We start from the raw sequence: 23340 nt of genomic DNA, 5'->3' as shown, positions 1-23340 counted from the left end.
GCTTTGACCTTGAGGTGCCCCTGAAAGGGTCTCAGGGACCCCGTGGGGCGCCATATTGAGAACCCCTGCTCCCGCGTGGGGTCGAAATGGCTCTCAGTATAGTCTTGCTTTATTTCCAAATTGTGAATAATTTTTTTATTTTTTTGGCTGGCTTTTATCACTGCATGCCTTTCCCCTACTCTTGGTTTATAGCATTGGTTCTCAAGCTCTGAGGCTCCCAGGACCCCGGGAAGTAAATTAAAATGCAGAACCCACACTCCCCTCGGGAATCTGCAATTTAATTTGCAGCCCCAGGAGATGGGGCTGGGGTTAGGGTGAGAACCGGAGAAACACTGGCTTGAAACAAGTAGCACAGTCCCTGAGCTCTGCCCTCCCCCTGGCGTGGCTCTGCGCATGCCCCAACCTCTCAAGCGCTTTTGCAAGTGAAAACCCTTTCTGTCTATTTTCTCTGCCTTAAAACATCTTCTCCGGAAGGTCACAAAGGAGCAGAAGCCCCTCTGTCAGCTTGGTCAGCCTGTAGGCCGCCCCCAGGGCCGGCCATCCGCTGGGCCCCAGTGAGGGACGAAGGGGCGGGAACCAGAGAGGAGGGGCGGGCACCCAGTTGGGGCAGCGAGCCACTGCCACCTGGCTGGGCCTCCTGAGGAATCGGTACTGACGCTGAGCCTCTGTGTGAGTGCGCCCTGCAAGGATACTCGTGTTACCCTAGCCTGCCCTGTGTGTCTGCACCCCGTGTCCCCGTGTCCCTGGGTTTCTGTGTTCTTGCTCTGTCATTCATTACCCGTGTGTGGTTCAGCGCGAGTCCAGAGCCCTGCCCTCCAGGAGCAGAGTCCCAGGGGTGGAGATGACAATTCAGATCCTCTGAGCAGATGTTTTGAGCACCACTTTCTCCATGCCAGGCCCGTGCCTGCACTGAGGACGTCAGGGTGACTGTGTCCTGTGGAGCTCCGAGCCCCATGAGGGAGACAGACACATAAATAGATTCTTATAACTCCACGTGCCCTTGTGAGGAAAGGGGCCCCAGAGGCAGTGGAGAGAGGGAGCCGTTCTGTCCTGGGGCCACAGAGGGACCCCGGGGGCTGCGATCCAAAGCAGCAGAAGGAGCATTTGTTCCTTTGGGGACACAACACAGGACACTGGGAACCCAGGAGGAAGGAGTTGCTCCTGACTGGGGCACCCAGGAAGACTTCTTGGAGGCAGCGTCAGACTCAGGCATGGGGGATAGGTAGGGATTTGTCAGGTTGGAGCAGCTTGTGTAGAGGCCAGGAGAGGAGAACGCCCCAGGCAAGCTCCTTACTCTCGCCCAGTGACCAGAGGCACCAGGTTCCCCGAACGTGTTTCCGATTTACAACAGAGATCAAAACATACCTCTCCACTTAATTAGCCTTAAGGAAAAAAAAATATTAAAGTAGCAAGAGCAAAGCATCAGCTTGGAGCAAGACTTAAAGGACATAAACACTGGGGAGCAGCCAGGCCCCTTCCCGCAGCTGCTGGTGGAGGCAGATATCAGAGGCCCTGACCCTGACCCAGGCGGACGTCAGGGGTCTCTCCCTGGGGAGGTCAGCTCCCCGCGGCAGTCAGGGTGGCCAGGGGTGAGCTGGGCCACAGGCCACAGCACCAGAGCGAAGCACGCTCACCTCTGTGCCTTCTTGGCCCTCAGAACACCCCGAGAAGATGGGACAGGGATTATTATTGTGTCCTCTTGAAAGAACTCACAGTGGCTAAGCCACTGGCCTAGAGTCGCACAGCCGAGGAGTGGTGGTGAAGGTGCTGCCCCTATCTGTCCCCTCCTCTCTAGTTTCCTCCGCCGTGGCCCCCACTGGGGCCCAGCAGACAGCTGTTCCTGCCACAGGTTGGCCAACCGGACAGAGGGGCCTTTGCTTGTCTGTAACCTTTCAAGAAAGACACTTTAAAGCAGAGGAAATAGGCTGAAAACTCAGGTTTTATAATTTGGAGTCACCAAATTATAAAACGGGTTCAATCCTAAATCCCAGCTTCTTCCCGGCAGAACACCCAACCTCCCTGCTTGTGTGGGGAGGTTTAAATGAGATGCTGTGGCTCCACGGGAGAGGACAGGGACCCTGGTGCCCAGATCGAACACGCAGTCGCTGCTCAACAGCTACTATGAGTGAAGGAACGAAAGATGTGGGTGGTTCTGCTGTGCAAGTTCTAGCAGCGCATGGAAGCTGGGGGAGTAGACGGGAGAGGAGGCTCCCTGGTGTGTGGGGTGCGGTGCGGGTGGCGGGGAAGGCGGCATCAGTCGAGGCAGCCAAGAGATGGGGCAGCTGCAGGGTGACAGGTCACAGGTCTCTCTCCCCAGCCCCACCTGCTCCCTCCCCACAGTCACTACCCGATGATGAGCCCCCACTGTGCGGGGCCCTAGCTATGCTGAGCACTGAACACCAGTCACCCCCAAGCCTTATGCAAGGGCGGTGTTACTGCCCCCATTCCAAGGCCCAGGAGAGATTAGGTGGTGGTTAGGCGAAGCCAGATCTGTCCAGCCCAGGTGGCTAAAATGAGCACCACGATACAAAGTTTGTCGTGGAGCAGTCCTGAGCATCCGGGAGGAGCTGAGTGTGACGCGCTTGGCGCAGTGCAGGGCTTGTGGCAGGTGCTTGGTAAGCTCAACCTGTTTCCTTCTCGTGGTCGCATCGTTAGCTCAAGGCTTGTCCTCCCCCGGGGCTGCCTCCCAGACCCCTCCGGGGTGCACCCCCTTCTTTCCTCCAGAAGTGAAGCCCTCATTCCTTTTCCCCTTGTTCCTTGCGCATCCCAGCCCTGCCTAACCTCCCACGGCTCCCTGTGGCCGCAGGAGAAAGCAGCGCCCGTCCTGGGCGTGGTCTGGGCTCTGCCCTCCGGTCCCTGGCTTGTCCTCTTGCCACACACGTCCTGTGCTCACCGGGCGTCTTGCTCGCTCTGTGACCCCGGGATGCCCCTGAGCCACAGGCCGGGGTTGCACCCTCACCGCCTGTCTCTGCGTCTGTCCCCGCTGTTCTCGGCACCCCCAGCAGCAGCTGGACCTTTATCAGGGCACTGGCCAGGCGTGGGGTGTTGTTCAGTGAATGAATGTGTGAAAGAGGAGGCTGGGAAGGGGAAGCAGCAGGGAAGGGGGGAGATGGGCAGAACACATCTGGCCGTCCCCCTCGGGCTCCTCTCCCGCCCCACCCCAGCCCGGGGGGACCTCTCCTTCCGGCTCACAGGAGTCAGGGGCTCTGCCCCTCTCCCCGCTCCAGGCTGTTACCGCTACAGCTACGTGGGCCCGGGCCAGGTCCTCCGGCTGAAGGGTCCCGACCAACTGGCCTCCAGCTGCCTGTGGCACCTGCAGGGCCCCGAGGAGCTCATGCTCAAACTCCGGCTCGAGTGGACGCTGGCCGAGTGCCGGGACCGACTGGCCATGTATGACGCAGCCGGGCCCCTGGAGAGGAGGCTCATCACCTCGTGAGTCCCTGGCAAGGTGGGGGGGGAGGACTGGAAAGGGGGTGGGTGATGTGGTGGGGTGGTCAAAGATCATGCCCAGAATTCTGAGATGGGGCTGCGTGACCCTGGGCCTCGGTACCTGGGAGACAGGAGAAGAGGCTGGCAATGGCCGTGTACTGTGTGCAGTCACCCTCCCCTCTCTGAGCCTCAGTTCTCCCATCTGTAACAAAGCAGTTGTTCTAGATGATCCTAAGATCAACTCTGGGAGGCAACACGGTTTGTTGGAATGTTTCAGAGTTTGGCAGCGGCTTGGACTTCCAATTTCCTCTGCTGCTTCCTATCTGTGTGCCCTAAGTGAAGTTATGTTGCCTCTCTGAACCTCACTTTTCTCACCTGTGAAATGGGTGTACGATCATGCTTGCCTTGGAGGGTTATTGGAGGATTCAATTCAGACTCTCTATGCCACGCTCTTCACACACAGTGAGAGCCCAGTAAACGCTAGCCATCATTCTGTCACTGTGCATAGTCTACTCGGGACTGGGCCACAGAGGGCATTGAGTGCCAGGAGCAATGTGGACTTTGATGTTTGGTAAGTGGGAGCTACTGAAAGTTTTTTTTTTTTTTTTTTTTTTTTTTGAGACAGAGTCTTGCTCTGTTGCCTGGGCTAGAGTGCCATGGCGTCAGCCTAGCTCACAGCAACCTCAAACTCCTGGGCTCAAGCAATCCTCCTGCCTAAGCCTCCCCAAGTAGCTGGGACTACAGGCATGCGCCACCATGCCTGGCTAATTTTTTCTATAAATTTTTAGTTGTCCAGCTAATTTCTTTAGTAGAGATGGGGTCTCGCTCTTGCTCAGGCTGGTCTTGAACTCCTGACCTTGAGTGATCCTCCCGCCTTGGCCTCCCAGAGTGCTAGGATTGCAGGCGTGAGCCACCGCACTCAACCTGAAAGTTCTTGAGCAGAGGATTAGGGCCTTAGAGCAGGAGCCTGGTGTGGAGTGCAGAAGTTACTAGAATCCAAGGGCAGGTGGTAGGGGATAGGGAGGAGGGACTGGAAATGGCCTTGGCCTCCAGGAGCCTGGTCACTCCCCCACAGGGTTGGGGGAGGGTGTTGGCCTCCAAGGCCGTGTAGGAGGTCGTGGGGGGGACATGTGAGATGGCAGCTCTCAGACATTGTTTGCTGAGCACTTACTTTGTGCCAGGCGCCAGGCGGGGGGCTCTTCTGTCTCACTTGGGCCATGCTCAGCTTCCAGGCAGACGGCGGTGGGACCTGAGCGTTCAGATCAAGGACACTCTGCCTCCCCCCCCCCGGGCCTCCCTCCTGCTGCCCTGCTGTGTGGTGACCTCAATCTGGGGTGTGTGTGGGCTGAGTTCCTGGAAGGCTCTGGGAAGTGCAGAGAAGCCAGACACCTTCTGACATCGAAGTCCGGGGAGGATGGGGACACTCAGGGGCTTTCCCTGGGGCTTCTCTGAGTGCTCCCGAAAGCCTGCTGTTGGGGAGGGGACCTAGCTGCCAGGCTCTGCGCCTGCTCACTGTGGCAGCTGGCAGCTCATTCGTCCTGGCCCCTTGGAGAAGGTCTAAAATGACTGGTCAGACAAGATTGGGGGTCCTCAAACTTGCACCCCAGAGACATGCTGGGGAGTGGGGGTGGGGGTCGGTGGGGATGGGAAGATGGAGCAGGTGGGACCCTCGCCTGACTTTAACCACGTGGGTAGATTCCTGGGGCACCCCAGGGTCACCAGACAACAGACCTGCTTTCTCCCTGTCCCAGCCTCGAATGAGGCCAGGAGTCAGGCTGTGGGCAGCCAGAAAGGTGGTCCCTGCAGGTGCCAGGGTCCCTGCGGGAAACACTCAGGGTCAAAGGTGATTGTGAGGGGCTGTAGATGTGGGTGCTGCGGGACTGCAGCCAGATGCCATAATTGCGTTGTAAGCTCCAGAAGTCTGGGCAACCTCCTGGCCTCTCTCACCTGAGGAGCTGACTGGCCCCTGGAGGGCCTCCGGCCAGTTCCCTGGGGCCAGAGAGGGGCAGACACCTGCCAGGACACACAGCGGGCTGGGAGCAGACCCAGGCCAGGAACCCAGGGACACAGATGCGCCTCTACCCTCCTCTGTCCCTCCAGTAGCCACCCTGCCACCCTCCCCGCCACTCCCTCCCAGACCCAGGCCCGCCCTCGACACCCTTCTCTGTTCCGCCAGGGTCTACGGCTGCAGCCGCCAGGAGCCCGTGGTGGAGGTCCTGGCATCGGGCGCCATCATGGCGGTGGTCTGGAAGAAGGGCCTGCACAGCTACTACGACCCCTTCGCGCTCTCCGTGCAGCCCGTGGCCTTCCAGGGTGAGGGGTCGGGTCCCTGGGGCAGGGGAGGGGCCGTGCGGAAACCCAGAGCCCTCCCTGGGGCATGCCTTTCACCTTCTGTGCCCTAGCTGGGGGTGGGATGGGGCAGGGGAAGGTTCTGGAAGCTCCTCTGCTCTCCACCCAGCACCCTAGCCCTCTTCTTTCTGCTGTTCTTATTCATTTCCACCTTCCCTTTCCCCTCCTGCCCTGCCCCAGGTTCCTGCTCTCTCATGTCCTCCTCAGCTCTCACTGCCCTTCCTCTCCCCTGTCATCTTCCGGTCTTCTCCTTCCTATGCTACGTCTGCCCTCCCTCCGCTCCCCCCCCTCCCCCCTGGACCTGTCTCCTCCCCTGCACCTTCCCTCTGCACCCAGGGCTGGCTGAGCTGCAGCACGTCTGTGTGCAGCAGAACTGAGACCTCCATTCGGCCCCAGACAGTCCTCTCGCTGCCAGGGGTGAGGGTGCGGGGCGCTTGCGGAGGGGCAATGACAGCACTGCAAGGCCAAGGCCACTCGCCTGGCAGGTGCCCCCAGGCTGCCCCTGTTGTTGCCCTTCCCAGCCCCGCCCTGCCTTCCTCCTGTTTCTTGGTCTCCCTCCCCTTCCCCTTTCCCAGGAAGCCCACCCCGCCCTGCACTCCAGGTCGCTGCCTCTGGGCAGGAAGGGAGGATGGCGAGTAGCTTCTCCCCCACGCCCCCACTTGCCCCCACTCTGCTCCTTCCGGCTCAGTGTCCCCTCCCTCTCCTGGGTCGCCCCAAGGTCTGCAGCAGTGACTCACCCCCCAGCCAGCCCCGCTGGGGTGCCAGAGATGGCTGGGTTCTCTGGGGAGTCCCTGACACAGGCCCTAGCGGGAGGGAACGAGGGGCTTTAAGGCCCTTGGCCACGTACAGAGATGGCCAGAGCAGCGGAGGACGCTCCTGCTCCTCACCCTTTGGCCCCTCAACCTCCCCCGTGTGACCCCAACAAGCCACTCCTCTTCTCCAAAACTCGGCTTTGAAAAAGGGAATAACTCTCCCCCAATCCACCAGAAAGGGAGGTTTGTGCAGTTGTGAGTGCATTTGGTAAACTATTGAGTACTGTAATGTCAATTACGAACATTTATTGAGCACTTACTATATGCCAGGCTATTTGAGCTTTTTATATCTATTTAATCCACTCAATTACCCTATGAGGTATCTACTGGTATTGTGCCCATTTTACAGATGAGGAAACCGAGGCTCAAGTTCACACAGCCACACTCAGCCACTGGGTTTTACTGGTAGTGGTGGCAGGGGAGGTGGGAGGTGCACCCTGGAGGGGCCCAGGGACCCTGTGTGATGGCTACTCTCGGGGCCCAGGCTGCGAGGTGGACCTGACGCTGGAGGGCCGGCTGGAGCCACAGGGCGTCCTCAGCACCCCCTACTTCCCTAGCTACTACTCGCCCAGCACCCACTGCTCCTGGCACTTCACGGTGAGCCCAGCCTGCCTGCCCTCCTGCCCTCGGCCCAAAGCACCCCACGGGCCTCCGGGGCCCTGGGATGGGAGGGGAGGGGTGTTCTGCCTCTACTGAAGCCCCCACAGGCTGAGCCCTGGGTCCAAATCCTGCCAGGGCGGGTAGCCGGTGTGCCCAAGGTCTTCCTCAGCTGGTCACCCGATGCCTGTTTATTGAGCGACTGGCAGACTTCAGCCCCAGCGGGGGTTCTGTGTCAGTTGGCCTCCCTCTCCCCGCCTTGTCTGGGGCGGTGGGGGTCCCGAGCCGGCCACACCCCACCGGCCACCGGAAGACCCGCCCCTCCTTCCCAGGTGCCCTCTCTGGACTACGGCTTGGCCCTCTGGTTTGACGCCTATGCGCTGCGGAGGCAGAAATATGACTTGCCATGTACCCAGGGCCAGTGGACGATCCAGAACAGGAGGTACCCACCCCCTGGGGCCCCCATTCTCTCTCGCTCCCCCACAGCTGCCCCCCTGGGAGCCCAAGACTCAGACTTCAGAGCAGCAGCACTGGCTGGTATTGGGCCCGTCACCCCTCATCTTGTCCCCGTCTGGCCCTGGTCCCAGCCCCAGCCTCCCCTCCTCCTGCCCCAGAGGTCTCAGACACGTTTGGTCATCGGACACTCTGGATGTTGATCCTAGTCAGAGCAAATGGTCTCATTTCCTTGGGTGCTGTAACCCCACGTCTGGCACCCGGATCCTTAAATGAGAAGATGTGGGAGCCTGGGCCTCGCAGGTGCCCGAGTGCCTTGCCCCTAAACCCACACCTGTGGCCGGGGCGCCTCTCCCCTACCCCGGCTCCCTGCTGCACAGCCAGAGCCGGTCGCCGTTGGTGCCACCCCAGCTGCTTCTGCAGGAAGGTGGCAATCAAATGCCCTGGGCCCCCGCACCCCTGCAGGGCGCCCACCCTGGTCCCTGCTCCTGCCCTTGGGCCCCCTGGCAACTCAGTTTCTGACAAAGAAGTGAGTCCTTCCAAGGAGGCAGGCAGGAGACGGTGGAATCAGGCAGGGCGAGGAGCCATCCCCAGGGCCAGCCGTGGCTGGCGTTTGGGCAGTTTCGTGAGGACTGAGTCTAGCAGCCGGGAGACCATGGGTCGTCCTGACAGCGTGAAGGAAGGGGGCACGTAAGACGGAGGAGAGCACCCTGCAGAGGGAGAGAAGGGGGTGCAGGTGCAGGGGGCAATGCTCACAGGGGGAGGTCTGGGGGACAGAAGGGGGAGAGCAGAATGAGGCCCTCCTGTGGCTCCACTGTTGGGGGCAGAGGTTTGGGGGGACAGGAAGGATCTCGAAGTAGCCATTGCCGAGCCAGGGAGACCCGTGCTCACCTGGAGACCATCCCAAGAGGAGATCCCAAGTCTAATAGCAGGCTGGGCCCCACCCTCCCTCCCAGTCCTGGGATTCGGGGCGTGACAGGCTGAATTCTAGTGTGCAAGATGCTTCACTTCTTGCTTCACGGTTTCCAGCATCCAGGATTCCAATAGTGGAAGATGCTAAAATTGGAAGTTTCAAAGGCTGTTCCCATTCACCAACGCTTACACTCTGCTTGTTGGCTGATCCTGTTCAAAAGGATCATCCAGACAAAAGGCGACAGGGATTGACAATGCTTGTTTGATGCTTACTCCTTCGCAGGACTTTGGCAATTTATCAGGGACTGTGATTAAAAGGAAGGAGAAGTACCCAAGGTGCGACTTAGGCCTGTCCTGTTGAGGGGGTGACATGCTGGTGGTGTGACTTCAAGCCTGTCCTGTTGAGGGGGTGACATACTGGTGGTGTGACTTCAGGCCTGTCCTGTGGAGGGGGTGACGTGCTGGTGGTGTGACTTCAGACATGTCCTGTTGAGGGGGTGACATGCTGGTGGTGTGACTTCAGACATGTCCTGTTGAGGGGGTGACATGCTGGTGGTGTGACTTCAGGCCTGTCCTGTGGAGGGGGTGACATACTGGTGGTGTGACTTCAGACATGTCCTGTTGAGGGGGTGACATACTGGTGGTGTGACTTCAGACATGTCCTGTTGAGGGGGTGACATGCTGGTGGTGTGACTTCAGGCCTGTCCTGTGGAGGGGGTGACATGCTGGCGGTGTGACTTCAGGCCTGTCTTATTGAGGGGGTGACATGCTGGCGGTGTGACTTCAGGCCTGTCCTATTGAGGGGGTGACATGCTGGCGGTGTGACTTCAGACATGTCCTGTTGAGGGGGTGACATGCTGGCGGTGTGACTTCAGACATGTCCTGTTGAGGGGGTGACGTGCTGGTGGTGTGACTTCAGACATGTCCTGTTGAGGGGGTGACATGCTGGTGGTGTGACTTCAGACATGTCCTGTGGAGGGGGTGACATGCTGGCGGTGTGACTTCAGACATGTCCTGTTGAGGGGGTGACATGCTGGCGGTGTGACTTCAGACATGTCCTGTTGAGGGGGTGACATGCTGGCGGTGTGACTTCAGACATGTCCTGTTGAGGGGGTGACATGCTGGTGGTGTGACTTCAGGTGTGAGGGCAGCATTTCTTGGCATGGCTGTCCCCGTCCTTCCTGAGCTCCCTTGGGGCCCTCTTGCTACCCATCTGGGCTGAGGAGGGCTGGGCCCACCCCTCAGCGTCACCACCCTGAGATTGACCCATGATTCACAGTTCTGTGAATAATGATAACGTGGGTTCCTGCCACCCCTCCCCCCACCCAGAGCTGAATTTGGTGTCTCGGGGAGTCCTAGGAAGGAGAGCGAACAGTCTTGGGTCTGACACCCCCTCTCTTACCCCACCCCGTGGAAATTCCGTCTGCCAGAGGCCGACCCCAGCGCCAGGGGCACGGCAGCGCGGAGCTAGGGGCACTCAGGCCACTGGCCCAGCAACCTGGGTGGTCAGTGGTGTCGCTCCCATTTCCCAGAGGAGGGGATGGAGGTTCGGTGGGAGTAGGTGGCATGCAGGTGGGTCCACAGGTAGGGCCTCTCCCGTACCCATCACCAGCCACAAATAGCAGGACACAGGACCGGTACCACACGCCCCAGGGGAGAGCCGCCTCCTCCCTCTCTGATGCAGCAGGGAGTGATTCGGGCCAGGGTCTGGGGCTGAGGCACTAGGGACTCCATGAGCTGCCCTGGGGCAGTGACAGAGGGTGTTTTAAATGTGGAGTATGGATGGGGCTAGTCTTAAAAGGAATGCCGCCATGATGGTGGGTTTTAGGCACTGTGACAGGCTCCAGCAGGCTTGGGAGGGGTCTCTCCCAGTGTCTGTAAGCACCATGGCGCTACAGAATGTGTGCGCTGGACTGGACACAGTGCCCAACCCTCACCCATTGTACAGGCGGGGAAACTGAGGCCTGGAGAGGCTAAGGACTTGGCCTCTTGTCCTTGACTCTTCTGCCTCTAAGTGGTGGGGATGGACTTCGGGGTGCAGCCAAGTGACAGGTGGTGGGAGGGTGAGGCTTGCCAGGACCCACTGGTCCCACCACCCCCCATTCCGAGCCTCCCTGGCCTCCTGGGGGCTGGAAGGTGCTCAGAGATTTCTGGCCGTCTGGCTCTGAGTGGAACTCTGCATGCACCCCTTCCTCATCTGTGAAACAGGGGTTCAGGCCAGCCCAGGGCCCCAATCTTTTACTATTAACTTGTCAGGAGGACGTTGTCTGCCAAATAAGTTGTGTTTATTAATTCCTAACAAGACGTCATTCCAATCAGGCTGGTGAGGCAAAAATAGCCCGAGTGTCGAAGCCAGAGGGACCAGGGTTCAAAACCTGGCTCCTCTACTCTCCCGGCTGCAGGTGGCTCATCTGGAAAATGGGCATAAAAGAGACACCCCCCCCCACCCGGAGGAAGCGTAGCACCCCACATTGGTAACCAGCTCTCACTGCGCCGGGCAGGCACACGCTAAGGGCTTTACGGCGCCGGCTCTGTCGCCGCAACAACCCAGTGAGGAGGCAGGTGCTTGCGCTGCCTTCATAGACCAGTGAGGGACCTGAGGCACAGAGAGGCGAAGTAATCTGCACAAAGTCACCCAGCTTGTTGAGCCAGAGTTGAGCCCAGGCAGCAAGATCCAGAGCGTGCGTGTGTGTGTGTGTGCATGAGTGTGCGTGTGTGTGAGCGCAGCGCTCACACCCGTGTGGACTCCTCCCCCAGAGCCTCTGCGCAGCCCCTGCCAGCTGTCAACTCTCTCGGCCAAGGCATTCCCAGGCAATCCGCTGGCATCCCAGCGGGAGAATCGATGCTTTCTGTGGCTCTCCCGCCAGTTCCGAGAGCAGCCTGCAAAGTCCCAGCCCTGCTCAGACCGTCCTTAAGGATCCGGGGTCCCCAGGGGGATAACCGCGTTCTTCCCCCACCCCTCCCAGGCTCCTGCCCGTGTCTGAGTGTGGCAGGGAAGGCAGAGGTGGCCCTGCAAGCCATGAGCCCCGGCCAGCCGTTTCCTCTAGTCGTCACCACTTGTGATAATGATCATCCCATGCAGATGCTGGGAAATTCTGTGAATGAGCATTTGTTGGAAATCTGCCTGTGTGGGTGGCAAAGACAAGAGCAGTCGGGCAGGGGTAGATTTTCAGGCACAGGGTTTAGGGGAGAGGGTGTCTTAATCCTCAGGTGCCTGCATAGGGACCAGGAAAGGGCCCGGGCACCCTCCACTGGCTGGGCACCCTGGGGCCCATCGCCCAACTCCCCAACTCCTCTGAGCCCTTTGTGCCTGTCCCCACCCCAACCGCCCTGTTTCCTACCCAGCTTCTCCCAGTTTCCCCCGGACCCTCGCTGAGGCTTCATGCCCTCTAGTGGCCTGGGGACACTGGAGGGACTTGGCCTCATGAGATCTGGCCACCAGCTGCTCAGCGTCACAGAAGCCACTCTCTGGGCACCACCGCAGCTCAGGCTTCCCCCTTTCCGGGAACCTGCCTCCCTCCAGCTTCCTCTCCTGTGATGTCACTTCTCTTGTGATCTGCCCAACCGTTTCCAGTCACTCCCGGCCAATGGGGACAGGCAGAGCCACAGGCTCCTAGGCTGGCTGGAGCCCCCTCTGGCCTGGCCTGGCTGTGTGTGGCCCTTGTGCTCCCGGAGCCCCTGTGGCCAGCACTGCCCATGTGCTGGACACTGCCAAGTCCCGATGTCCTGGGGCTGGCGTGCGGTGGAGCTCCAGCTCTGCCCAGGTGAGCTCACAGCCCGAGACGTCGGCACCCGGCTTTCAAAGCAGTCATTTTATTACGTATCCCTAAAACCTCCTACAAGGGAGACACGGTCGCCCTGTCTTACAGACGTGAAAAGTGAAGCTCACTGAGGTTGAGCCACTTGCCCCAGGTCACACAGCGTGTACGTGTGGCAAAGCTGGGCCGCAAACTCAGCTCTGCAACTCCAGGTCCAGGGCTCTGGCCACCACGTCAGATGCTGTTCTCCTCTTCCCTTCAGTGCTTGTCATCTCTGGCCCTTCCTCCCGTCCAGCCTGTCCTTAGGAAAGGGCGTGCAGGCGTGCATTCAGCCCCCACCCACCCGGTTTTCCTTCCTCCCTTCCTTCCTTCTCTCCCGACCCACCCACCTACCTACCCCTCACCCTTCCTTCCATCCACCCACTCACCCCTCCATCCATCCATCCATCCATCCATTCAGTACTTCTCAGATTCCTCCAGGTAGACTCGCTGATCTGCAAGAAAGTTGACAGCGTCCCTGAAATCTCCCCCAAATCCAGAGAGGTGGGAAAGCAAGGCAGGCCACGAGATGCAAAAACGTGCCTTCAGGCACTCAGCACTTTGTAGCTGAGATGAGTGGGCCGGTATCACAGCTGTCAGAATTCTGCTGCTTCTTGGAGAGGGCTTGGGGGGAGCACTGGGTGGATGGGAGGAGTTGGAGAGCCAGAGAATGTGCACCCCACCCCCCCAGAAGGCTCTGCAGCAGGAACCAGAAACCCAGATGGGCCAAGGGGCTGGACCAGCTCAAACTTCCGAGGGCAGGATGCGTAGGGAGGGCCGGGAGAAGCAGGGCAGCATGTGCCCCGCCCGATTAGCTCCAGCCAGTGTTTTGGGGGCTTGTTATTCTTTAGGAGGAGCAAGACTCTAGATGATTGTGTGAAATTAGCTGAAAACGAAATTAAACATAATTTTTTTAACACTGCATAGACTAAACAGATCATCTTTAAGTTGAGTGACTCAGCTTCAATCACTAGATTGCAGCTGTTGCCTCGAATGCTTGTCTGGCCCCTCCAAAGGCGACGTTTGCCCCAGGACCTCCAGCCCCTCTGCCCCTGCCCCCAGCCCTCCAGAGGCAAGTTCCTGGGTCTGAGGTTGGCCTTGCGGGTGATTCTGGTGTTCTTCCTGGAGCCCAGCGGAGAGAACCTCCCGTTGGCAGGTGCAGGTGCCTTAGAGATCCCTGCCCACGACTCGGGGTGACTACGCAGCCCCCCAGGCAGTTTCTGCTGGGTTGAAGCGTTCCACTTGCCTCCCTCCGCCGACTCTGGTTCCTTCCCTGTCTCTCCAGTTTCTGTGACTGTGTGGGAACACCCCCACCCCCAGGTCCCTGAACCTCAAGCTTGTTAGGGGTAGACTGACTCCTCATGCTCCCGGCCCAGCACTTCCCAATTTCCCAACCCCCACTTCCTGGGGCTATTCTTAGGGGAAAACAATCCACAATAACTTTAAAGGCACAACAAAACCCACACTTAGTTTTAAAGGGCAAGAAGGGCCAGGCTTGCTCAGGGGCACCTCCTAGTGGTGGCTCTGCCCACCCGGGCCAGTGCGGGGCTGTGGGAACCTCAGCAGGGGGCAGAGGGCAGGGGGCAGGGGGCAGGGGCAGGGGGCAGGGGACAGGGGTTCTCCAAATGCTCTGTCTCAGGTCTCCTGAGTCTCTTTGAAATTATTCAGCACCTCAAAGAGTTTTTGCTTATATAGGTTATATATCTATATTTGCAGTATTAGAAGTTAAAACTGGGAAAATTTGTTTCTTGGTTTTTGTTTTTTTCCTTGCAACTCTGATTATTTTGTTTCTTGGGATTTTTGTTTGTTTAAAACTGGGAAAATTTAAAAATGTTTATTAATTCCTTTAATATAATAATAAGCCCATTACATTTTAACATAAATAACATTCCATGAAAATTATTTACATTTTCCAAAACTAAAACCATTTAGTGACAAGAGTACCATTGTGCTACATTTTTATAAATATCTTTAATGAGGGGGTTCACAGGCCACAGCTGGACCTGTGAACTCGGAATTCGCTTGGTCACAATATCACACATCGTGTAGCCCCTGGAAAACTCCACTGTATCCTTGTGACAGAGTGAGGGCAACAAGGCAAGTGACATCTGAGCATTGCTAGGACAATGAGTTTTGGACCCCAGGGGTCCCTGGACTGCACTTTGGAAACTGCCGGTTGGCGTTAGGACAAGAACATAGTCACCGTGGCCAGACAGACCTGCGGGGAGGCCGGGGTCCAGGCCAGGCCCTGGGGCACACGTGGGATGCGAGCGGCTCAGACCCCGGAGCCCCCGTTGCAGTGCGAATGGTGATGACCCCCGCCGGGCGGGCTGGGCGAGTTCTCCTGCCCCCCCTCCGCTCTTGCCCTCATGAACCTCATCCCTAAGTGTGATGAGAACGATTCCTCCCTCCTGGTGGAACCTCAGGACCCCTGTGCAATGAGGTCTCGCGATGCTGCCGCCGATGAGGGCGGGGCCAGACCGGAGGCCCAGCCCCAGCCCCACCCTCGGGATGTCAAAACCACCTCAGCTCATCCTCAGTTGCTCACTGACTAATTGATTGACTAACTGATGGAACTGTTAAGTGCTTGCCGTGTTCTAGACGTTCTTAGCAAGCATCTGTGCCCTGGGAATGAGGTGCCCTGCCTTGTGGGGTGCTGCACCTGTCGTGTGATGTTCCCACCAGGCTTCTGGGGCATTCCGCCTGCTGTCTTGGTTTCCTTCCACTTTCTCTGCTGGGGCATTTTCACTCTCTCTGGAGATCTTTTAGCCGATGCGCTGGGTATGTTCCCCCATCTGCTACGGCGCTCCTATTTGCTCTGTGGGGGTATTCCCTGCCCTGTGGGGGGCATTCCTGTGAGCTGATGGAGCTGTCCCCGTCTGTTTTGCAAGGGTGTCCCACCTGGGGTGGAAGGGAACCCCCGGGTGCTGTGTGGGGAGGGTCCCACCGTGAAGGCGAGCCCACCTGCGCTGTGGGTGAGGAGCCCCCGTACCCCACCCGGAGACGGAATGGCTCCTACCTGTTCTCTGGGTAGGAGAGACAGTCTCGGCCTCTCTGTGGAGGTTCTCCCACCTGCTCTGTTTGGACAAGAGCATCTTCTTGGGGGGAGCCGCTGTCCAGCAGGGATATGAGGGTGCTCTCCTGGCTGGAGTGGGGGCTACCACCCCGGTGTGGCCACGCACGGAGATGCTACTAGGCCTGGGAGAAGGTCATTCCCTTAAGCCCAGAGGGTCACAGGGAGACCACCAGGGCTGTGGCGGTGTCTCAGCAGGAGGGACAGCGCCTGAATGGGGAGTGCTGCTGCCCGCTTACCCCACACCGAGTGGGCCAAAGACACTGCTGACACACTGAAGCCTTTTGTCATATCCAAGGTCAACAGAAATAATAATTTTCCCTGTTTTATATGAAAGAAAAGTGAGGTCAGAGAAGGCCCCTGACCTGCTAGAATCTCACAGTTTCCTAGGTGACTGGGACTAGAATCCAGACTTTGGATTTTATCCCACAGGCACTAGGGAGCCATTGAAGGTTTTTGAGCAGGAAAGTGATATAGCCAGGCTGCTTTCTAGAAGATGACTCTGGGGATGAGCAGTCGCTTAAGGGAGAAATGAAGACAGGAGGTGTGGGTGGGGGTGTGGCTCCCCGTTCCCCTCTGGCTGCCCTGTCCTTGCCCTGTCTGTGCACAAGCACCCAGGCTGTGCCTTCCCTTGGGCTGGGAGATGAGCCGGTGTGGCCCTGAGTCGTCTCTGATCACCCCCAGGCTGTGTGGCCTGCGCACCCTGCAGCCCTACGCCGAGAGGATCCCCGTGGTGGCCACGGCCGGCATCACCATCAACTTCACCTCCCAGATCTCCCTCACGGGGCCCGGCGTGCAGGTGCACTACGGCTTGTACAACCAGTCGGACCGTGAGTATGGGCTGGCTGGGCAGCCCCTGAGCCCCTGCAGCATCTCCCTGCCTCTCTGCCATGCCTGGAGCCAAGGGGTGTGCAGGCAGCTGCTCATGGGGCTGGACAAAAGGAGTGAGAGGAAGCATGTGTGAGCATGTGCATGCGTGTGCGTGTGTGTGCGTGTGTGTGCATGCACAAACATATGCAGCTTTGTGCGTGCCCACGTGTGCAAGGCAGTCACATGGGCTTGCAGGTATCCACGTTCATACATAGCCGTTTACGTGTTGTGTGCACGTGTCTGAATATGTGTGTCTGAGTGGACTGTGTACACGGGTGCTCAGAGACAGGTGTCTGTGGGAACCTGATCACGCATGTGTGAGCACACAGGTGCATGTGCTTCTTCATGTGTTTGCACGATTCTGCATGTCCCCATGGCGCCCTTCTTGTCTCCACCATCTCCTGTGGTTTCCTAGCTTGCCCCGGAGAGTTCCTCTGCTCCGTGAATGGACTCTGTGTCCCCGCCTGTGACGGGGTCAAGGACTGCCCCAATGGCCTGGACGAGAGAAACTGTGGTGAGCAGCCCGCCCAGCCCTGCCCTCCTCACCTTCCCTGCTGAGCTGAGCAGAGACCGCCCCTCCCCCCACATGCAGGTCCCACTATCAGCACCCAGGAAGTGAGGGGTCTCTCGCTGTGCGGAGATAGCATGAGAAACACAAAGCGGGAAAGTGGCCTTGCCAGGACTGCCCCATGGGGCAGTGGCAGGGACAAGGGGGGACCCAGGTCTCCTGACTCCCACGCAGGGCTTCTCCCCACTAGGCTATCCCCCCTGCCTTCTGTGCTGGCAGCCCTCCAAGAAAGAACAGAGTGGGTGAGGGGACGGGGGCGGCTGTTAGGCAGAGACAGAGTCCTTTAACTCCCTCCCTTGAAGGGGGCCTGGTCCCGCCCACCCCAGGGGCTCAGACTAGGAGCGGCCAGCTCTCCCTGGAGTTGCTCTCGACACTGCCCAGCCCTGGGAGAAGGGGCTCAGGGTCCTGGTGGGTCCCTAATCCAGGGCTCTCTTGGAAAAGTACTCTCCCTCTGAACCCCAGCTTCTGGACCCTAGAGCCACAACTCAGGCAGGAGACAGCCCCTTCCTTGCCCCGACAAAGTTTTAAATATGTGGGAAGAGACGTGCCTGCCGGGGGTCCTGCCGCGGTGCTGGAGAGGGTGGCTCGTATGTGGAAACTGAACATCTGGCTCCAAGTTCTGGCTCAGCCAAGTGACCCTGGAACAGTCACTTCATCTCTGTTTCCACCAATGAAATGGGGGTCCCACAGGGTTGCTGTGAAATGCACATGTGGGGCCGGGCATGGCGGCTCACGCCTGTAATCCTAGCACTCTGGGAGGCCGAGGCGGGTGGGTTGCTCGAGTTCAGGAGTTCGAGACCAGCCTGAGCAAGAGTAAGACCCCCGTCTCTACTAAAAATAGAAAGAAATTATATGGACAGCTAAAAATATATGTAGAAAAGTTAGCCAGGCATGGTGGCACATGCCTGTAGTCCCAGCTCCTCGGGAGGCTGAGGCAGGAGGATCGCTTGAGCCCGGGAGTTTGAGGTTGCTGTGAGCTAGGCTGACGCCACGGCACTCTAGTCCGGGCAACAGAGTGAGACTCTGTCTCAAAAAAAAAAAAAAAAAAAAAAAAAGCAAGAAAGAAATGCATGTGTGAAGTAGCTGAGAGAGAGCTGTTGTGGCTGGTGACGTTCTGTACAGTGTGCCTTCTATGGGCATGGCCGGGTCCTGCTGGCTTCCTCTGGCTTCCTCCCACCCGCCTCCTCTGTGTCCCCACACAGTTTGCAGAGCCACATTCCAGTGCCAAGAGGACAGCACGTGCATCTCACTGTCCCGGGTCTGTGACGGGCGGCCTGACTGTCTCAACGGCAGTGACGAGGAGCAGTGCCGGCAAGGTAGGGGGGCCCGACCGGAGTCTGGCCTGCTGCCTGCTTCTGCAGGGGTTTCTGCCTCTCACGCAAACACCCACCAACGCCCCTGTGCCTGCGCCTGTATGCCCATCCTTCCGGCTGTCCATCTTCCGGTCCGATCACCTTGTCTCCACCGATTCATACATCCACTCATTCATCCATCCTTCCACCGACCTGTCCAATCATCAGTTTCCATAGCCACTGAACTCTCAGTCTACCCACATCTTGCTTTGCCCAACTACCTGTCTGTCATTGTTCACCTGTCCATCCGTCCAGCCATCCACTGATCTCCCCAGCCACCTGTTTACCCACTGGTCCTTTCATCCATTCATTTATCCATCCTTCCAGCTGCTTGTCAGTCTCCCTGCTGGACCACCCACCCACCATTGGTTGGTCTGCCCAACCTTCTGCCTGGGTCCATTGTTCTATGCATCCACCCACCCATCCATCCACCCAACTGACCAATACTTGCAGACTAGGCAAGGATAGGCAAGGTGGGGTGAGGAAGTGGGAACAGACACCAGAGATGTGGTCCCCACCCTCCGGGGTGGTCTGTTATCAGGAAGATATCATAGGAGACTCTCCTGACGCAAAGCCTCCTGGACATCATGTCCAGTAGTGTGGGAAGGTTGGGGGCAGGGAGGAGGTCAGGCAGGGAAGGCTTCCTAGCGGAGGTAGGCTTTTTCACTGGGCCTTGACAAGAGCTAAAATGGAAATAGGCAAGAGGGAAGGACAGCAGGCAAAGACCAGGCTGGTGAGAGCAGGGAGAAGGTGGGCAGCCAGCAGGGCCAGGGGCACTGCCAAGCTGAGGGGGGAGCCTTAGCTGACCAGTGTCAGGAGCCCCAGGCTGAGAGGGGAGACACAGCCTCATTCTCCACACACCCGTCGGAGTGTAGAGGACAATGGGGGACATGGCCTTTTAGGAGACCCTAAAGGAGACTCAGGGGGACACTTCAGTGTGATCAAGAGACCCCTCCCCCATCACCCCCTGGCCTCTTCTGGCTCCATCTTTCCTTGGGGCTCAGAGACCCACCTTCCGTGCCCTGCACCCCTCCACCCCAGGGGTGCCCTGCGGGACATTCACCTTCCAGTGTGGAGACCGGAGCTGCGTGAAGAAGCCCAACCCGCAGTGTGATGGGTGGCCCGACTGCAGGGACGGCTCTGATGAGCAGCACTGTGGTGAGCCCGCAGCTGCCCCAAGCTGAGATCGGGGGGCGGGGGAGGGGGGCCACGGCGGGAAATCTCACAGTTGGTCCTCCCGTCTCTCTCTGTCCTGGCCTCTGCCCCTCTCTTTCCCTGTCTCTCTCCATCTCTTTCCTTTGCTCCACCTCTGTCTCTGTCCGTGTCTCACGGGCCTGTCCCCCCCTCCTCTGTCCACCCCTGCCCCCCCAGACTGTGGCCTCCAGGGCCCCTCCAGCCGCATCGTGGGCGGGGCTGTGTCCTCCGAGGGTGAGTGGCCATGGCAGGCCAGCCTCCAGGTTCGGGGTCGACACATCTGTGGGGGGGCCCTCATCGCCGACCGCTGGGTGATAACGGCTGCCCACTGCTTCCAGGAGGACAGGTGAGGGGGCGGGCGCGGGCGGAGACTGGGATGTGGGCAGGGAAGGCCGGGCGGGAGGTGCAGTGTGTCGGAGCTCTTCACAGACAGAGCGATGGGGGTGAAGAGCCCCCAGCCTGGCTGCCGGGGCAAGGGGTTCTAATCCTGGCTCCACCGTGAACGCACTGTGTTCCCCGACAGACACGCCCAGCCTCTCTGCAACCTACTTTTGGTATCTTGCTTTAAGTTGGGTCAGTGATTCATTCATTCGTTCACCCATTCATTCATTCAGCAATGTCTGTTGTGCCCCTACTATGTGCAAGGAGCTGTGCTAGACGCTGGGGATACAGTAAAGGACGGAACTGCCCGACCTGGTCATGAGCCATGCTCCCCCAGGTGTGACTGAGCCAACACGGCGTGGTGGGCAGGGCCAGGAAAGCCCCCAGGGGACATCTCGTCCAGCCCCATGGCCATCTTCCCTGCCCACCTGGTGGGCTGAAACCTCCCCTGACCTCCAGCCGGGCCAGGCTCCAGAGCCCACCCCTAGCAGAGGCCAGCTCCCTTTCTCGTCCCCTGCCAGGGGCCAGGGCGCTCTGACCGCCCGCTCTCTTTAGCCCCATGCCCGGCTCCGCAGTGCCCTCAGGTAAAGAGAGGCCTCAAGGCCGCGGGCGGACCTGGCATCCAGGCTGCGGGGGCCCTCCTGGCTCCTGCACACTCAACTCCCGCTCCCTCCCCACGACAGAGCTCAGGGCAGCCCCAGTCTGTAAAGAGCACAGGAAAAAAAAAGAGAAATATTTGTCCGGGCCTGGCACTGTGCTAAATTTTTTACATACATGGTTTTATTCCCAAGAACATGAGTAGAAAATGCCACTCCCATTTCACAGATGCAGAGACAGAGGCCTAGAGAGGCACACATGTGCATCTAGGGCGCGATGAAGCTGGGGTTGGACCCAGGCAGGTGCCTCCAGTGCAAACGCCGAACATTGTGCCCCCGGCTGCGGCGGCCTTCGCGGGAAGGGGAGGGGTGGGTGTAGACGACAGTGTCCCAGGCGGGGAAGCTGGCCATCGTGAGGGTCCCTGGATGGGCAGAGGCAGCTGTGCAGCAGGACACCTTCCTCCCGCCCCTGCCCCCAGCATGGCGTCCCCAGCGCTGTGGACCGTGTTCCTGGGCAAGGTGTGGCAGAGCTCGCGCTGGCCTGGCGAGGTGTCCTTCAAGGTGAGCCGCCTGCTCCTGCACCCGTACCACGAAGAGGACAGCCACGACTACGACGTGGCGCTGCTGCAGCTCGACCACCCCGTGGTGCGCTCGGCCGCCGTGCGCCCCGTCTGCCTGCCCGCGCGCTCCCACTTCTTCGAGCCGGGCCTGCACTGCTGGATCACGGGCTGGGGCGCCCTGCGCGAGGGTGGTGAGCAAGGGACACGAGGCAGGGGACTGAGGGAGACAGCTGCAACATCTGGGCGTGGAGGAGGGGGCAGGGGTCTGGGGCCCAGCCCCCGGGCTCTCTAGTCCTGGCATTCCACTGGGTTGGATTTTACAGAAGAAAATCGCCTTTTAATATGGTCCACAGGCCCCCGCCCCCTACCCTCCTGGCTCTTCCCTTCCTTCTAGAAGGCATTTAAGGAGAATCGAGGTCACAGACATATGTGAGGCAAAGGGGTAGGCCAGGGACTCCATGCCCAAGTGCAAGCTCCAGCCCTCTGCACCTTGGGCAGCGAGGGTGGAGGCTCTTAATTATTAGCATTTTCCATTTTCCAGGGGTGCTGGAGCAGGAGGAGGGGCAGGAGGCTGGGGAAGACCTTAGTCCTATAGGCTTTGGCTGGGGGCTCTGTCACCATGAACCACGCAGAGAAGGAGCCAGAACGGGTGACTGAGGTGGAAGGGCAGGCGCTACGCCCAGGAGGGGTGGGGTGGGCAGAGCCCATGGGGTGTGAGGGGAATAATGGAAAGGACAGTGGGGGGCTCCTGGCCACCCAGACCTTCTCACCTCGCCCTCGACCCCACGGCAGGCCCCACCAGCAACGCGCTGCAGAAGGTGGATGTGCAGCTGATCCCGCAGGACCTGTGCAGCGAGGCCTACCGCTATCAGGTGACACCACGCATGCTGTGTGCCGGCTACCGCAAGGGCAAGAAGGACGCCTGTCAGGTGACTCCCCTGAGGCATGGGCAAGAGGAGGGCCTGGCCCTTCACGCACATCTGCCTGCTGAAGCCTCCCAGCCTCCCAGCCAGGTGGCGATGGCTGTCCCCAGTTTTCAAATGAGGAGACTGAAGCTCAGAGAGGGTCAGGGGTTTGCCCAGGGTCACAGGGCCACAGATCAGGAGAGAACCTGTGGTGGCCCAAACCCAGTTCTGCTTCTTGCCCACCCTGGCACTTGGCCCAGGGTCACACAGCAAAGTGGACATGGGGAGGAAGGGAGGGGTGTCAGCCACAGAAGGCAGAGGTAGAGTGGGGGCGTGGGGATGCGGTTCCACGAGAGCCGGCACCCGCTGGGGCAGGCTGGTCTGGGCTCTCTCCATTTAGCAGGTGCAGGGAAGCAGGGCTTCAAAAGAGGACGTGACTTTCTTGCACCCAGCAAATTCCCAACAGTCAGGACTGGGGCCCCCACACCCCTTTGTCCGGAAGGGAGTTCCCTTGCCCTGACGCAGCCCTGTCTCCTCTCTCTCCCTTTCAGGGTGACTCGGGTGGTCCGCTGGTGTGCAAGGCACCCAGTGGCCGCTGGTTCCTGGCAGGACTGGTCAGCTGGGGCCTGGGCTGTGGCCGGCCCAACTACTTTGGCGTCTACACCCGCATCACAGGTGTGATCGGCTGGATCCAGCAAGTGCTCACCTGAGGAGCTGCCTCTGGAGAGCTGGGGCCTACCTGCTGGACTCAGAGCCCAGGGCATGCACCAGGCAGGGGCAGGCAGGCCCTATGGAGGCAGGAGGTGGCATCGTGTCCCCAACCTGCTCCCTGAAGTCTGCCGCAGTGACGGCAGGAGGAGTGAGCTGGGCCCCCCGCTGGCGGTCGAGACGTCCCCGGACCCAGGCCCACCAGTCCCTGCTGGAGGGGTTCACATCCAGCCCTTCTGTCTCCCAATCTCTCTCCTCCCTCCCCTTCTTGCACGGCTGCCTGCCTTCCTGCCTTCCGGGCAAGTGGTTCCGCAGTGATAATGCTGGCGTCCAGGTCCCCATCAGGAGTGTCTGAGAACGCCCTCCCAGGACAGGGGCTGCGGGGGCAGCCCTGGCTCCAGAGAGCAGCCTCCAGCCTGTGGAGCCCCGGTCTAATGTGGGAGGTGGGGGTGGAAGGTGCCCCACAGGAGGGGACCCTCAGAGTGAGCCCTGGAGACTGCTGGGTGGGCCAGCTGCCACCATAAGCCAAAGGATGGGGAAGCCCCGGCTCCAGGGTCCTTGCCCCTCCCCTACCTGCCATCTGGGCCTTCACCGCCCAGATTCCCCCTGGCGGTGAGATGAGCCCAGCCGCCCTGGGGAATAAAGCCACCTGACCCAACGTTCTGCTGCTGGACTTTGAATGGGGACCCGGCACCAGCCTCATGCCCTTGACTGAAGTAGACCCTGCTTCCTGCTCAGCCTGTTCCCCTGGTGTCCAGAAGGCTGGGTGGGGTCAGGGGAGGCA

At 59.5% G+C, this 23340-nt stretch overlaps 1 protein-coding gene across 3 annotated transcripts in view; it reads left to right on the top strand.

The window, feature by feature from the left end:
* The window catches only part of TMPRSS6 (transmembrane serine protease 6), a 35343-nt gene extending 12119 nt beyond the window's left edge, over positions 1-23224 (top strand). For all 3 annotated transcript variants that reach the window (XM_069490522.1, XM_069490523.1, XM_069490524.1), the window contains exons 7-18: positions 3228-3432; positions 5606-5742; positions 7075-7187; positions 7520-7629; positions 16107-16252; positions 16708-16806; positions 18063-18176; positions 19254-19370; positions 19584-19752; positions 20863-21134; positions 21736-21872; positions 22400-23224. In XM_069490522.1, the coding sequence (XP_069346623.1) occupies positions 3228-3432; positions 5606-5742; positions 7075-7187; positions 7520-7629; positions 16107-16252; positions 16708-16806; positions 18063-18176; positions 19254-19370; positions 19584-19752; positions 20863-21134; positions 21736-21872; positions 22400-22558 (1778 nt within the window). In that variant the 3' untranslated portion in view covers positions 22559-23224. The remainder of the gene's footprint in view (positions 1-3227; positions 3433-5605; positions 5743-7074; positions 7188-7519; positions 7630-16106; positions 16253-16707; positions 16807-18062; positions 18177-19253; positions 19371-19583; positions 19753-20862; positions 21135-21735; positions 21873-22399) is intronic.
* Positions 23225-23340: the final 116 nt, after the last annotated feature.

Source organism: Eulemur rufifrons, chromosome 16, assembly GCF_041146395.1.
Source record: "Eulemur rufifrons isolate Redbay chromosome 16, OSU_ERuf_1, whole genome shotgun sequence".
Lineage (NCBI taxonomy): Eukaryota > Metazoa > Chordata > Mammalia > Primates > Lemuridae > Eulemur > Eulemur rufifrons.
The sequence above is the reverse complement of the archived record's forward strand: the minus strand, read 5'-3'. Positions and strand labels throughout refer to the sequence as shown.